Genomic DNA, 15,742 nt, shown 5'->3' with positions numbered 1-15,742 from the left:
TATTTAATTTATGTTTATTAGTATTTTTACTGAATGTATGTTGTGCACCATGCACATGCCCTGGTATCTGCAGAGTTCAGAAGACATTAGATCCCTGAGAACTGTAGCTAAAGATGGTTGTGAGCTAGTGTGTAAGTGTCAGGCTCCCTATAACTGATAAGACATCTCCCTAGCCTCAAGACTTATTTATTTCCCTTGTGCGTGTAGCTGTATAGTTTTATGTGCACCACATGAATGCAGGTGCCTGCAGGGTCCAAAGAACATTTGAATCCTGGGAACTGGAGTTACAGATGGTTATGAATTGCCTGATGTGGATACTGGGAGTGTGGGTTGTCTGTAAGACCATTCTTAACTGCTACTGAGGCATTTCTCTACCCCAGTACATTTTCTTTCTTTCTTTTTTTTTTAAATTTAATTTATTTATATATTACAATTTATTTGTTTTGAATCTCTGCTGCAGCCCCCTCCCTCGTCTCCTCCCAGTCCTACCCACCCTCCATCTTCTCTCCATATGTCCCTTCCCTAGTTCCCTGATAGGGGAGGACCTCCTCCCCTTCTATCCAACCCTAGCTTATCAGGTCTCATTAAGGCTGGTTGTATCATCTTCTTCTGTGGCCTGGCAAGGCTGCACTCCCAGGGGGAGGTGATCAAAGAGCCAGCCACTGAATTCATGTCAGAGACAGCCCCTGTACCCCTTACTAGGGAACCCACTTGGAAACTGAGCAGCCAATGGGCTTCCTTTGAATAGGGTTCTATGGCCTTGAAGTATCAGTCTCTGCAGGCCTCTCTGGGCCCAGGTATTTGGCTCTGTTGTTCTCCTTATAGAGTTCCTTATAGAGTCTTTCAGAGGTCCTCTGTGGAAGGCTCCTGTCCAGTTCCTTGTCTTCTCCTACTTCTGATGTCTATCCTGTTTGCCTTTCTAAATGAGGATTAAGCTTCTTCCCTAGGGTCCTTCTTGTTGTTTAGCTTCTTTAGGACTATAGATTTTAGTTGTTTATCCTATATTATATGGCTAATATTCACTTATAAGTGAGTGTGTATCATATGTGTTTTTCTGCTTCTGGGTTACCTCACTCAGTATGATCTTTTCTAGTTCCCACCATTTGCCTGCAAACTTCATGATTTTCTTGTTTTTAATAGCTGGGCAATAAAATCTACAGTTATCTCAGAATAAAAAGTTATTCTTTTTTTTTTTAAGGGATGGAAAAAGGGCCATCTTTCTACTTCATTTTATTTCTGTGACTATTAGAGTGCTTTATTAGAATAAAATTCAGTTTATCTAGTCTGATACTAATAAAAAATAAATACTGACATAAATAGGGCTGAAGGAAAGCTCATTCTTCAATAAGGATTCCAATGTAATAATAAATATAAAACCATTTTGGAAAATATAAAGTAGCTGTTAGAGTACCATGCAATAGTGGATGGGGTGAAACTGAAAAGCTTCTGTAAAGCAAAGGACACTGTCATCAGAACAAAATGACTGCCTACAGACTGGGAAAAGATCTTCACCTATCCTACATCTGACAGAGGGCTAATATCCAGAATATATAAAGAACTGAAGAAGTTAAACACCAACAAACCAAGTAATCCAATTAAAAAATGGGGTACAACCATATAAACAAACTGAAGGAGAAAAATCACATGACCATCTCCTTAGATGCAGAAAAAGTATTCGACAAAATCCAACACCCATTCATGCTTAAGGTCTTGGAGAGAGATCAGGGATACAAGGCACATACCTAAATATAGTAAAGGCAATATACAGCAAGCCTATAGCCAACATCAAACTCAATGGAGAGAAACTTAAATCTATCCCATTGAAATCAGGAACAAGGCATATTGTCTTGTTATCTGTCTCCATATCTCTTCAACATAGTACTTGAAGTTCTAGCCAGAGCAATAAGACAACTAAAGGAGATCAAGGGGATAACAACCAGAAAGGAAGAAGTCAAAGTATCACTATTTGCAGATGATATGATAGTATACATGAGCGACCCCAAAAATTCAACCAGAGAACCCCTTCAGCTGATAAACACCTTCAGCAAAGTGGCTGGATACAAAATCAACTCAAAAGCCCTCCTGTATACCAAAGACAAAAGGGCTGAGAAAAAAATTAGGGATACAACACCCTTTACAATAGCCACTAATAACATAAAGTACCTTGGTGTGACTCTAACCAAGCAAGTAAAAGAACTGTTTGAGAAAAACTTCAAATCTCGGAAGAAAGAAATTGAAGAAGATATTAGAAGATGGAAAGATCTCCCGTGCTCATAGATTGGTAGGATTAACATAGTGAAAATGGCCATTCTTCCAAAAGCAATTTACAGATTCAATGCAATTTCCATCAAAATACCAACACAATTCTTTACAGACCTTGAAAGAAAATTTCTCAACTTCATATGGAGAAACAAAAAAACCCCAGAATTTCCAAAATGATCCTGTACAACAACAGATTGTCTGGAAGTATCTCCATCCCTGATCTCAAGCTGTACTACAGAGTAATAGTAATAAAAACTGCATAGTATTGGCATAGAAACAGAATGGTGGGTCAATGGAACCGAATAGAAGACCCAGAAATAAAACTACACACCTATGGATACTTGATTTTTGACAAAGCAGCCAAAACCATTCTATGGAAAAAAGACAGCATCTTCAACAAATGGTGCTGGTCCAACTGGATGTCCACATGCAGAAAAATGAAAATAGATCTATATTTATCACCCTGCACAAAACTAAAGTCCAAGTGGATCAAAGACCTCAACATAAAACCAGATACACTAAATCGGTTAGAAGAAAAAGTGGGGAACAGCCTAGAACTCATTGGCACAGGAGACAACTTCCTGAACAGAACACCAATAGCACAGGCTCTAAGAGCAACAATAAATAAATGGGACCTCATGAAACTGAAAAGCTTCTGTAAAGCAAAAGACACTGTCATCAAAACAAAATGACAGCCTACATACAGACTGGGAAAGGATCTTCACCAATCCTATATCTGACAGAGGGCTAATATTTAGTATATATAAAGAACTCAAGAAATTAAAAAAAAAAAACAAATCAAGTAATCCAATTAAAAAATGGGGCACGGAACTAAACAGAGAACTCTCTGTAGAGGATTGTAGAATGGCAGAAAAACACTTACAATTAGGAATAGTGATTCCTCAAGATCCAGCTATACCACTCCTAGGCATATATCCAAAAGATGCTCAAGTACACAACAACGACATTTGTTCAACCATGTTTGTAGCAGCTTTATTTGTAATAGCCGGAACCTGAAAACAACCCAGATGTCCCTCAATGGAGGAATGGATACAGAAATTGTGGTACTTTTACACAATGGAATACTTACTCACCAATTAAAAACAAGGAAATCATGAAATTTGCAGGCAAATGATGGGACCTAGAAAAGATCATCCTGAGTGAGGTATCCCAGAAGCAGAAAGACACACATGGTATATACTCATAAGTGGATACTAGACCTATAAGATAAGATAGCGTAAACATACTAAAATCTGTACACCTAAAGAAACTAAACAAGAAGGAGGACCCAGGGTAAGAAGATCAATCCTTACTTAGAAAGACAAATACGATGGACATTGGAAGTAGGAGAAAGTGAGAAGCAGCGTAGGAGCCTACCATAGAGGGCCTCTGAAAGACTCTACATAGCAGTGTATCAAAGCAGATGCTGAGACTCATAACCAAACTTTGGGCAGAGTGCAGGGAATCATATGAAAGAACAGGGAGTTAGTAAGACCTGGAGAGGACAGGAGCTCCACAAGGACCAAACATATCTGGGCACAGGGCCCTGTCTGAGACTGATTTTCCAACCAGGGACCATGCATGGATATAACCTAGAACCCCTGTTCGGATGTAGCCCATAGCAGCTCAGTATCCAATTGGCTTCCCTAGTAAGGGGAACAGGAACTGTCTCTAGCATGAATCCCATGGCTAGCTCTTTGACCTCCCTAGCCCGCCCATGGGAGGAGTAGCCTGCCCGTGGGAGGAGCAGCCCAGCTAGGCCACAGAGGAAGACATTGTAGCCACTACTGGTGAGACCTGAGTAAGCTAGGGTCAGATGGACGGGGAGGAGGACCTCCCCTATAAGTGGACTTAGAGAGGGGCAAGGAGGAGATGGGGAAGGGAGGGTGGGGTTGGAAGGGAACGAGGGAGGGGGCTACAGCTGGGACACAAAGTAAATAAACTGTAATTAATATAAAAAATAAATTAAAAACATTTAAAAAATGGGGTACAGAGCTAAACAGAATTCTCAACAGAGGAATACTGAATGGCAGAGAAACACTTAAAGAAATGCTCAGCATCTTAATCACTCAGAAAATGCAAATCAAAATGACCCTGAGATTTCACTCACAGCCATCAGAATGGCAAAGATCAAAAAGCTCAAGGATGATGCATGCTGGAGAGGATATGGAGAAAGGGGAACCCTCCTCCATTGCTGGTGGGAATGTAACCTTGTACAACCACTTTGGAAATCAATCTGGCGCTATCTCAGAAAATTAGGAATAGTGCTCTCTCAAGATCCAGCTATACTACTCTTAGGAATATACTCAAAAGATGGCCCACCATTCAATAAGGACATTTGCTAAACTATGTTCATAGCAGCTCTATTCATAATAGCCAGAATCTAGAAACAACCTAGAAGTCCCTCAAGGGAGGAATGGATACAGAAGTGTGGTACATTTACACAATGGATACATTTTCTTTTACTAGTGTTTATTTAATGCCTGTCTTTCTTAGGCCCTATAATAAGACTGAAGTCTAGTTGTTAGAAGACTACTCTAAAATGCAGGGACCCAGCAGAAACTAGAAAGCTCAGTCATCTTTAATACCCTTAATTATGTAATTAAGTGTGGTTCTAATCCTAGCGCAAGTGTTTTGTCAAAATATCTTCTCTAGCTTGCTTCATGTCTTCTAACTTCAAAGACAAGGAAAACCTAGCCTGTCTATTGAACTACCTCTTTGCCTTTTAGAGAAGACTTGTCATATAGATATTAAGGCGATGTAACCAATCCTTTTACCCTTGGGGAATCCCACAGCTCTCTGAGTGATAGTCTCTTTTTTCAGGATCAATGACTTAACCAGTCTGTCCCTTGACTCCCCTGGTACTATTCTTTTTTGATCAGCTTGTTATGTGAGAAGGCTTACATTATTCTCTTTGCAAGGCTTAGATACCAGTTGTCTATTTTCCTTTTCTTAACTAATTCCCAATTTCATTTGAAGAAATAATACTGAAGAAATAAAAACAGCTAAGACTCCCCCTCTGCTTTTGCTACTGCTCTGGTCAATGGCTTTTGAGAACACCATTTTTTTTTCTGATAAAAAAGGAGAAATGATAGATGTTGCCAAGATCTTTCCCCTACCTTGCCTTTTATTCTTCTTCTTCTCTCCAGAAGCAGAGACTTGAAGCCTGTAGGTAAAGCCTATATATCTCAACCATGAAGAAAAGCAAAACACAACAAACAGAATACTCCAAAAGTCTGGTGCAGCAGGAAGCCTGAGAGAGACTGCCTTTCTCAGTCAAGCCACAGCAGCCTGGTCTCAGAATTCTCATGGAACAATATACTACTACTTCAGAAGATGGTGTAACTGATTTTACTGTAGCAGATAAGCACAGCTCTGACTAAAGAACTCTTTACTTGCATACCACTGCTGTTAGTCTCTTGTAGCTATCTGATCTGTTCATTCTGAAGTGGCAAAGTGATTAGGGATAGTAAAGAAGACAGAAGCAGCTGTATTTAGATTTTCATATTCCTTGAATCCTGTTGTACTTGGCTGAATTCAAGTGCACAATTCTCCCGTATGAGCATTGTAAGCCTGTGCCACCATGGCTTTGAGCTACTGAGTGAGGTTTAATCCACAGCACAGAATCACTCAGCAACCACTCATTAAGTGCCTTTACTATATGTCTGGCACTAAAATGGGCACAAAAAACAAAAGACATGACCCTGGAATTTCTTCATGAAATGTTCCTTTGTTGATACTGGCTTTTTGTTTTTTTCTGCTTCTATCTTACTTCCAGAGGTATGGATGAGAGAATTTTTTTTAGTGGAACATAACATAATTCTACAGGATATTCCTATAGTTCTTAGTATTACAAACTTGAGAGCTAATTTCTAATGCAAATCAAAAAGTTCTACCAGGTACCTTCTTGAATATCATCCTCTAGGTCTGCCAGAGTTGGTGAGTTAGGAAGTGAATACATGGAAGATTGGATGAGTTGAGTCAGTTTTGAAATGCCGTTAATCACCATGCTTCCCAGTGGAATGATTTGCTCTAAGGGAACAAAAAGAATGACAAAGTAATAACTTAGACAATGGTGACCATAAGTAGTTTTGCTTGAAAAACCCAAAAAGCCCACTGAGAATGGCTTCATGGCTAAGGAGCCTGATAGAAAGTGCACAGAAGAGATACATTCACTATATAATCCAAAGTACTAGTCTTTCATGCAGAGGAACTGGGTGCCAAAGATGATGAACAGTTCCAACCTTGTTTATTATGATGCCACTGAAAAAAAGTTTTTAAAGGGATATTTAAAAGGGCTAGAAAATCTAGAGTTAGTAACTCTATTTGAAGAGTAAGTGACTTAAAACATAGTCTCACTTTTTTCTTGTATTAGCCAGAACTACAGTTTCTAATAGAACAATGGCTTTGCTTATGGAGTAGACCCTTTCTCTTTTTATTATAAACCTTCATGATAGACAATCTCTCAAAAAAAGAACTCTCTCTGCATTTGTCATTCCCTTACCTGAGAGAGAACACTTGGACCTTCTATAACTAAGGACCAACGCACTCCATGTTGCCTTGCATAGATCCCGCTGATACAAGACGCTGGGTAAGGGGGGGCATGCAAAGACTTGGAAATCGAAAGGGGCTAGAATGAGTGAAGGCACACAAATCATGAAATATCTGGACAGATCACTGAAGTAAATATCAAAGGCCACCTCTACCGCCTTTAAAAGCAGCATTCTTTAATTGTGTGTGTGTGTGTGTGTGTGTGTGTGTGTGTGTCTGCCATATGTATGGGTGCTCACGGAGGCTAAAAGAGTCACTTGGATCCCCTGGACCTGGACTTACAGGTGATTATGAGTTACCTGGGCATTGGGAGAATCAAACTCAGGCCCTCTCAAATGCTCTTAACCACCCAGCCATCTCTTCAGCCTGTTGCTTTTCCTGACACTGCATTAAGCCATTCAGCAATGTGGATAAAGAGCAGGATTGACAAATTAAGGAAAAGGAGATAAAACAACTATGAACAAGATTTTTAAGTCACTGAATATAATGATATTGGTAAAAGATATTATCAGATATTCATTAATAACCTATAAAAAGTACCTCTGGCTAGGTATGGGAGAATGACAAGAAGTTCTGGAAATCATCAAAAAAGGCAACTTGGATGTGCTAGCAGGAGGCCGAGGCACGAAAGGGAGAAGTCAACTGTATAGCTTTTCTGTGCAACAGAAAACATTCCTCCTAAACTAACAATGGCAGTGGAGTTATAGGTGTTTCCCTAGGCTGAAGAACATGTGGGAATGTGGCTAGAGCTGAAAATAATAAAGGACTCCTGATGTCAGGTCTGTTAAGTCTGTGCCAGGCACATGCTAGGCCCCAGTGCCTAGTTCAGGACTTGCTAATTTATGAACTTTTAGAAGAATTTTCATATACATGTGCAGTGTGTCACCTTTCATGTTTACATACTATCTGCAATCTATGACATGTAACATGCTGGGCTTCTGCATCTGCAATGCAAATGATTAGGCACAGACACATGTCTTAGATAAAAGCCTGAAAATAAGGTTTGGTGACATAGGCTGAGGTAATTGAGGTAAAGAGAGAAAGAAGCTCTTGTTTGAGGGTTAGTGCCTTAAAGTGAGAATAAAGTTGAGCTTGGAAAATGTGATCAGCTGTCTCAAGAAAACAAGGAGGTACTGTTCCAGCTCCAAGGGGTGAGGGAGTTCTCAGATGCTCTATGCTTGAGTTGTTGGGTTGTCTATGTGGTGACTCATGATATCCCCTACCAAAAAAATCTCTAAATTGGGTTTCTAGATCAGGACAAGCCAGGATCAAACAGGGTAAAAGTAGGTAAAGCACTGATGGCATCAATTAGCATTTTAAGGGGGGAGGAATCACAGCTTGTGGATTTGACACTTGAGACCACAAAAACAGTATAGAATATTACAATTCTAAGGGCCTTCAGGATTGCCTCATCTAACCTCTCCATCAGGAAAATGTTTTCCAACATCAAGAAGGCTGACTTACCATCTAGCTTCACACTCCACGTCATATGAAAACCGTTGGTCATCAAGTAGAAGTTTCTCACATCTTCAGGCATTACACAATTGTTTTTCTAGAACCACAAATTTCCCGTTGTTAGGTCAGGGCTTGGAGAGAGGATGAAGGCTGAGGATAAAGGCTATGTCGCAGAGCTCTGCATACAATGCTAACCATCATCTAGATCTTCCAAGTATGAAGAACAATAATTACCTACAAAATATTACAGAGGTTCTGGGCCTATCAGGAAGTTACAAGTTTGATTCTGTGTTTGTGTGTCCAGCATGTCTGTGTTCTGACATGACATGTTAGCTGGAAAGGGGGCTCAAAGAGGGTAAAAGCTAAGAGGAAACACTGGAATGGAGCAAGAGGCTATCCCAAGTAAAGTGTGACATCATCAGAATAGATCATCATAAACTTCAAGTCCATGCACATGTTTTATTCTCTGAAACAAATTACTGTACAAGAAAACACCTTAAAAGTGTGCTGTGATTGTTACTTCATTCACTATTCAGAACTATTTTAATAGTTCTGAAAATTCTTAAAAGATTACAAGATGATATACAAAAGTATTTCTTACAGATTAAAAAAAAATCACCCAAATTAGTGATGCAGAGAACAAAAAGAATAGCTTATTATTTTTTTCAGGCAGTAATAGGAGCAAGGCTTAAATTCTAACTCGCTCACACCTGTATACAGGTCTTACTAGTCTTCAACTCAAATCCCTGAAATGCAGAGAGAGGTTCTTCAGGTTCTTTCTGGAACCTTTTCCAGTAACTTTTGACATGGTTAGAGGCAAAAAGACAATATAATAGCAACTATCCAAGCTTTTGGCTTACAGTTCCTTAGAGGTGATACTGACAATTGTGTACATCATTTACTACGGGTCATACTGTCAGTTCTAAGGACTAAGTGTGGTCTGTAGCAGGACAATTGGGTTCATTTTCCAACTCTGCCATTAGCAGAGTTACCTTGGGCACTTTCACTTAAACTGCTAATTTAGAATCAAGAATAAACTTTAAGGTGAAATCTACAGAACATTAGAGGTGAGGGAAGTATTACTTGATAGAGAGAGGTCTGAGAAGTTATGATGTCTTCAAAAATTTTATGCAAAAACTTAGGTGTAAAGGTGATTTAAATAGCATTTTTAGGTTATAAAATGGATAATAGTTTTCATTTTAGTGAATTAAGTTTCTAATTTCCTTTTTGTTGTTGTTGTTCATTTTGAGTGTTTATTTTGTTTTAAACCAGCTACTTCCCAACCACACTTACAAGATTCTCAGACTTTGTTTCCTACTTAATATATTATTTTGAGCAGGACCTGATTTTAGTGTCTATTGACTATAGTGTCTTCTGTTCATTCTTGAGAATTTCAATGGGAAATCTGCAATTAGGCGTTATTAATATTCTAACTTTTGAGAGGGTTAGTAGTTCTACTGGAAGAAAAAGGTAATCATCAGTATCAAACAGTTACAAACCCTTGTGACCCAGAACAGTGACTGTCTGCAAGATAAACTGGTGTAATGGTGGCACAAATATCATGGGAATAACCACTCACTTTTTGATTGTTGTTAAGACCCACTCGAGATGGAGACTGACACTGTGACCAAGAACTTGAGACTAGAAAGGTCATTGACCTAAGTGAGAACCTACTACTACTATTTTATTAAAAGAACATGGCAATAAAATAACTCTTAGTGACATACAACTATACCCATAGATCAGTGCACTTCACTCAACCAAGATCAGAGAAGTTTCCTCTTGCAGTACATTTTCACAATGGAATACTACTCAGCAATTAAAAACAAGGAAATCATGAAATTTGGAGGCAAATGGTGGGAACTAGAAAAGATCATCCTGAGTGAGGTAACCCAGAAGCAGAAAAACACATATGATACACACTCACTTATAAGTGAATATTAGCCATACAATATAGGATAAACATACTAAATCTATAGTCCTAAAGAAGCTAAACAACAAGGAGGACCCTAGGGAAGAAGCTTAACCCTCATTCAGAAGGGCAAACAGGGTAGACATTGGAAGGAGGAGAAGACAAAAAACAGGACAGGAGCCTTCCACAGAGGACCTCTGAAAGACCCTACCCACCAGGGTATCAAAGGAGATACTGGGACTCATAGCCAAACTTTGGGCAGAGTGCCGGAATCCTTATGGAAGAAAAGGGAGATAGAAAAGACCAGGAGAGGGCAGGAACTCCATAAGGAGAACAACAGAGCCAAAATACCTGGGCCCAGGGAGGCCTGCAGAGACTGATACTCCAACTGAGAACCATTTATGAAGAGGACCTAGACCCCATGTTCAAAGGAAGCCCACTGGCTGTTCAGTTTCCAAGTGGGTTCCCTAGTAAGGGGTACAGGGGCTGTCTCTGACATGAATTCAGTGGCTGGCTCTTTGATCACCTCCCCCTGGGGGGTGCAGCTGCCAGGCCACAGAGGAAAATGATACAGCCAGCTTTGATGAGACCTGATAAGCTAGGGCTGGATAGAAGGGGAGGAGGTCCTCCCCTATCAGGGGACTAGGGAAAGGGTATATGGGTAGAAGTGGGAGGATAGGTGGGACTGGGAGGTGACAATGGAGGGGCTACAGTGAATAAATTGTAATAACTAAATATATAAATTAAATTAAATAAAAAAAGAGACTCACACTAGACAATATGCAGAGAGTGAGAGACTTTGCAGCACTCAGTCCTAAAGGAGATGCCATCAACTCCCGTCCCCTGCCATAGGTCAGGGACCAATGAAGAATAGGAGGCAGAAAGACTGTAAAAGCCAGAGGTGATAGATGGTTTCAAGGAAACAGTGTCTTCCAGATACACCAGGACTGATGAACATATGAGACTACAGTAGCACATAAAATACCTGTTCAAGTTCAAGCCAGACAGAGTCCCAGCACTGAGAGAAGAAAGTAGACCTAGGGTCCCATCCCTAACCAGGGGCCCATCTGCAATTGATACTGGCTAGTCAAGGGAAAATCAGTTTTCTCCATTGGAGTTTCACTAGATATGTGAACCACACTTTTGGGAAGGCCTAGTATACAAGAGTAGTTAGCCAACACAAAACAAACAGTATTTTTGCAGTCTTTTTGTTTCCCTGTGTTTTGTTTTCGCATTTTTTTTTATTATTATTCGTCTTTTGCTTGTTTTGATTTTCATTTTTGCTTCTTGTTTTTTGTTTTCTTTTTCTTCTGAAAGAGATAGAAAAAGAAAGAATGTAAAGCTGGGTGGGTAGGGAGGTAAGGAGAATCTCGAAGGGACCTGGGAAGGGGGAAAACATGAACAAAATACACTCTATGAAGAGAAAATTTTCAATTAAAAAAAAAAAATCTCTAGCTCTAAAATCTTAGCTCTAAAATGCTAAGACCCACCGGCAGATTTTGGCTACTGGTGCTATCTATTGGAAGAGAAAAAGAACCTGAAGACTTCTAGTTGTTTTTTGACTAGCAGAAAGAAAGGGAACAGGATAATAGAAGTATAAATCATCTTTTTTCTTTTTCTTGACATGGGGGGGGGGTGTTTCCTGTAGCCTAGGCGGCCCTCCAACTCATGATTCTTCTGATTCAGCTTCCTCAATCACTGGGATTGCAGAATGCGTCAGTATGCTCAGCTTTTCCAGCTATTCTTAATATATAGTCCATAGGATACCAACAGAAAACAGCTGTAGGGTCATCTTTAAGTAAGACTAGAGAAACCTAGTTGTACTAATTAATTTGTTAATGTGTTTATTTGACCAAGAAAGACCTTATTTTACACAAGAACCCCCTCCTCTCGTGTGTGAATGCATGGGTATGAGCCTACTAGGCAGAGCCTACATACATCCATGGGCAGAGGACAACTTTGGGTGCCATTCTTTAGGTGCTACCTACCATTTTGTTTTTTGAGACAAGGATTCTCACTGGACTGGGATTACAATTACATGTGCATACCACCACACCTGGCTCTCCCCACCTCCTATGGGTTCTGGGTATGAAACACTGGTCCTCATGCTTGTATTAATACTTTACTGAGTTAGCTACACCAGCACCAATTTTTTTAAAAACAATTATTCAAATTTCATAAAACATGAAAAAATCCAGCAAAATAAAATATTCCAAGTGCTATTTTGAGCATATAAATTGTGATGTAAACCAAATTAATGAAAAACTTTAAGACTACACTGTCCTTCTAAGATAATGACTTGTGGACCTTTGGCCTTGAGGGTTGTTTTGCTAAAGGTCCTTCTGTCCCAGGCACCCAAGGTCCTCACAGTACTTCAGTCCCATAGCCAGCTTTACTCAGTGAAGTTTTCAAGGTACTATATATATATTTTTTTTGGGGGGGGGGGAAGTTATGTCATTTTTTTATGGGAGATAGAAACTTTTTTTTTCTTTCCCAAACAGTGTATTTGAAAATTACATTGTATAATCTTACTGGTAGTCAGATAAATTTAAAATGGCAGCCCTGCCAGGTGGAAGTGATTGAAAAGCATGCAAGAGAGTCCTTTTCAGAGACAGCTCCTACTATCCTTGCTTGGGAACCCACATAAAGCCCAAGCTGTCCAAAGGGTATATACATGCTGAAAGTATAGGTCCAGTCCATACATGGTTCTTGGTTGATGTTTTTATATTATTTTTTCACAATTTATTAATTATATATCCTGATTGAAGCCCCCTCCCTCAACTTCCCCAGTCCCACCCTCCCTTTCTCTTCCCCACATCCCCTTCCCCTAGTCCACTGAAAGGGGGAGTTTTCCACTATTGCCATCTGCCCATAGCTTGGTAAGTCTCATCAGGACTACCTGGATCCTCTTCCTGTGTGACCTGGCAAGGCTGCATCACCAGGGGCAAGTGAACAAAGAGCAGTCAGCAGAGTTCATGATGAAGGCAGCCCCTGCTCCCCTCACTCGGACATCCACATGGAGACTGAGCTGCCAATCAGTCACATCTGAACAAGGGGGTCTATGTATGGTCCTTGGTTAGTGCATCAGTCTCTGCAGGACCCCCTGGGCTCAGATCCTCTAGCTTTGTTGGTCTCCTTGTGGAGCTCCTGTCACCTCCATGTCCCTCTATCTTCACACCTCTCTCCTTCCATAAGACTTCCTGAGCTCTGCCTAAAGTTTGGCCATGACTCTCAGTATCTGCTTCAATCCCTTGTTAGGTGGAGCCTTTCAGAGGACCCTCTATAGTAGGCTCCTATCAAGGTACGATTTTTATGTGGCTCATTTGTCCTGACTAGTGACTCAATTGCTACTATTTTAATTTCTCTTTCAGCCAATATAAAGTTTGCTTTTCCTGGGGTGGGGAAAAGAACCTACCTACTCCAGAGGGCTACTTCCCACAATAAATGCATACTCACTCTTTTTCCTTTTGTTCCCCACCTTTGATGGTAGAGGGTGGGAAGAAAAAAGAAAGAAGATAATAGACAGAAAGTGAATGGAAAGTGTGCATGTGAGGATTGGATGGAGGATCTAAAGAGAAAGTCAAGAAGAGAGAATAATACTGAAGACCAATGGCTGAAGTAGGAGGTGACCACCAATATAGTGTTAACATTTCAGAGAATATATGATTCTGTGACATAGTTCTCTAGTTTCAATATGTTTTTTTTCCTGAGCCTAACTATATGTTTCTTTAAACTACTCTAAAACAGAACCTACTAGAAGCTCTATTACTATATCATCAGTTTGGGGAGCTATCAATTGGATTCTCAGAAACTCTTTATTGGAATTGTCTAGACCTTAGGGGCTTCCCACTATCTCACCTGTCTACTTCTACACATCTGTATGCCACTGTTCCCTCTGCTGTTGGAGTACTTTATCTGGGAAGGATATAGGACAGTAGATACAAAGAGGCAGAGAGTGGATATTATTATTGAAATGGGTACTTGTCTCTGATAGGCTGGCAATTTGAGTGCCTGCTACAACCACAGTCAGATAAAGGGTTGTTCATTAAGCCCTTCAAGAAGGCACCTGAACAGGAGCCTACCATAGAGAGCCTCTGAAAGACTCTACCTAGCAGTATATCAAAGCAGATGCTGAGACTCAAAACCAAACCTTGGGCACAGTGAAGGGAATCATATGAAAGAAGGAGTTAGTAAGACCTGGAGAAGACAGGAGCTCCACAAGGATCAAATATATCTGGGCACAAGGGTCTTTTCTGAGACTGATTTTCCAACCAAGGACCATGCATAGCTATAACCTAGAACCCCTGCTCAGATGTTGCCCATGGCAGCTCAGTATCCAAGTGGGTTTCCCTAGTAAGGGGAACAAGAAATATTTGTGACATGAACTCAATGGCTGGCTCTTTGACCTCCCTCCCTGTCCCTCCACCCCCGAGGGAGGAGCAGCCTTGCTAGGCCACAGAGGAGGACATTGCAGCCAGTCCTGATGAGACCTGATAAACTGGGGTCAGATGGAAGGGGAGGAGGACCTCCGCATCAGTAGACTTAGAGAGGGGCAGGGAGGAGATGAGGGAAGGTGGGTGGGATTAGGAGGGAATGAGGGAGGGGGCTACAGCTGGGACACAAAGTAAATAAACTGTAATTAATATAAAAAATAAAAAATTTAATTAAAAAAATAAGGCACCTGAACATATTACCAGCACGCTGAAGCAATGAATATGAATATACCTATTTAAAGTCTTGGAGAAGACATTCTCTAGTGGAGGGAAATGAGATGGTATGAGATCCTTAGAACAATTCTCAAAAACATTTTCAAAGTGCTTCCTAAGAAAAGACAGAGGAACTAGTTCACTGGAGCCTTTTGATGAGTATTGTATGAGAGTTTGGGGCCAAAAAATAAGTTGCTTAAGACTCAGAAGACAGGTACCATAATCTATCCTTCCTCTAAAAGTACACAATTAAAAGTAATTATAAAACTGCCTTGTCTGGGGGTCAACACATGCTTTACAGAGAGGCTCTGATATAACTCAACTAAGATAACTTTCAGGTCTCAGAGGCAGGAGAATTAGCAGAGTTCTTTGCAAAGACAGCAACCTGGCTTCAGAGCTCTTGAGTATAGCATCTATCTTAGGACTCTGTGAAAAACAGCCAGCCTATGATGGCAAAGTCCTATATTGTAACTTTTGTTTAATTCATTCATTCATCCATTATTCTCCATCTATTATGGCATTAATACAGGTTGGTCACTAGAAACAGAGGAATGAGCCAAGACAGAGGAGGCTGGGTTATACATGGACTGCTCCTTGACAAGAACCCTCACTGATCTGAAAGGGTATCACGTCCTTTTTAAGACGGCCACAATCAGGACTCCAGATTAAGATGCAAACACAAGTCTAAAGAGGAGTTTTTTTGAGCAATCTGTCACTTTCCTGGTCAAAAGTGACAGATATTGAAGCAGCTGTTCCTGCTGCATTGGGCTCTAGGTGACAGGTGTCAGTCAAGTATTCATCTACCAGCACAAAGAATAGCATAATAATTCTAGAGAGTGGCTTAACATTTCAGGTC

The 15,742-nt window shown here is 40.3% G+C and overlaps 1 protein-coding gene across 1 annotated transcript in view; it reads right to left on the bottom strand.

Annotated features, from left to right (window-relative positions):
* Tpgs2 (tubulin polyglutamylase complex subunit 2) overlaps window positions 1-15,742 on the bottom strand; it is a 53,118-nt gene that overhangs the window by 9,062 nt on the left and 28,314 nt on the right. The window contains exons 3-4 of the mRNA XM_055625419.1: window positions 8,278-8,365; window positions 6,166-6,294 (exon numbers count right to left, since the gene is read on the bottom strand). Of these exons, the coding sequence (XP_055481394.1) occupies window positions 6,166-6,294; window positions 8,278-8,365 (217 nt within the window). The remainder of the gene's footprint in view (window positions 1-6,165; window positions 6,295-8,277; window positions 8,366-15,742) is intronic.

This window comes from Psammomys obesus, unplaced genomic scaffold (genome assembly GCF_907164565.1).
Source record: "Psammomys obesus unplaced genomic scaffold, mPsaObe1.curated_primary_1811, whole genome shotgun sequence".
Lineage (NCBI taxonomy): Eukaryota > Metazoa > Chordata > Mammalia > Rodentia > Muridae > Psammomys > Psammomys obesus.
This window is presented reverse-complemented; position numbering and strand designations above follow the sequence as displayed.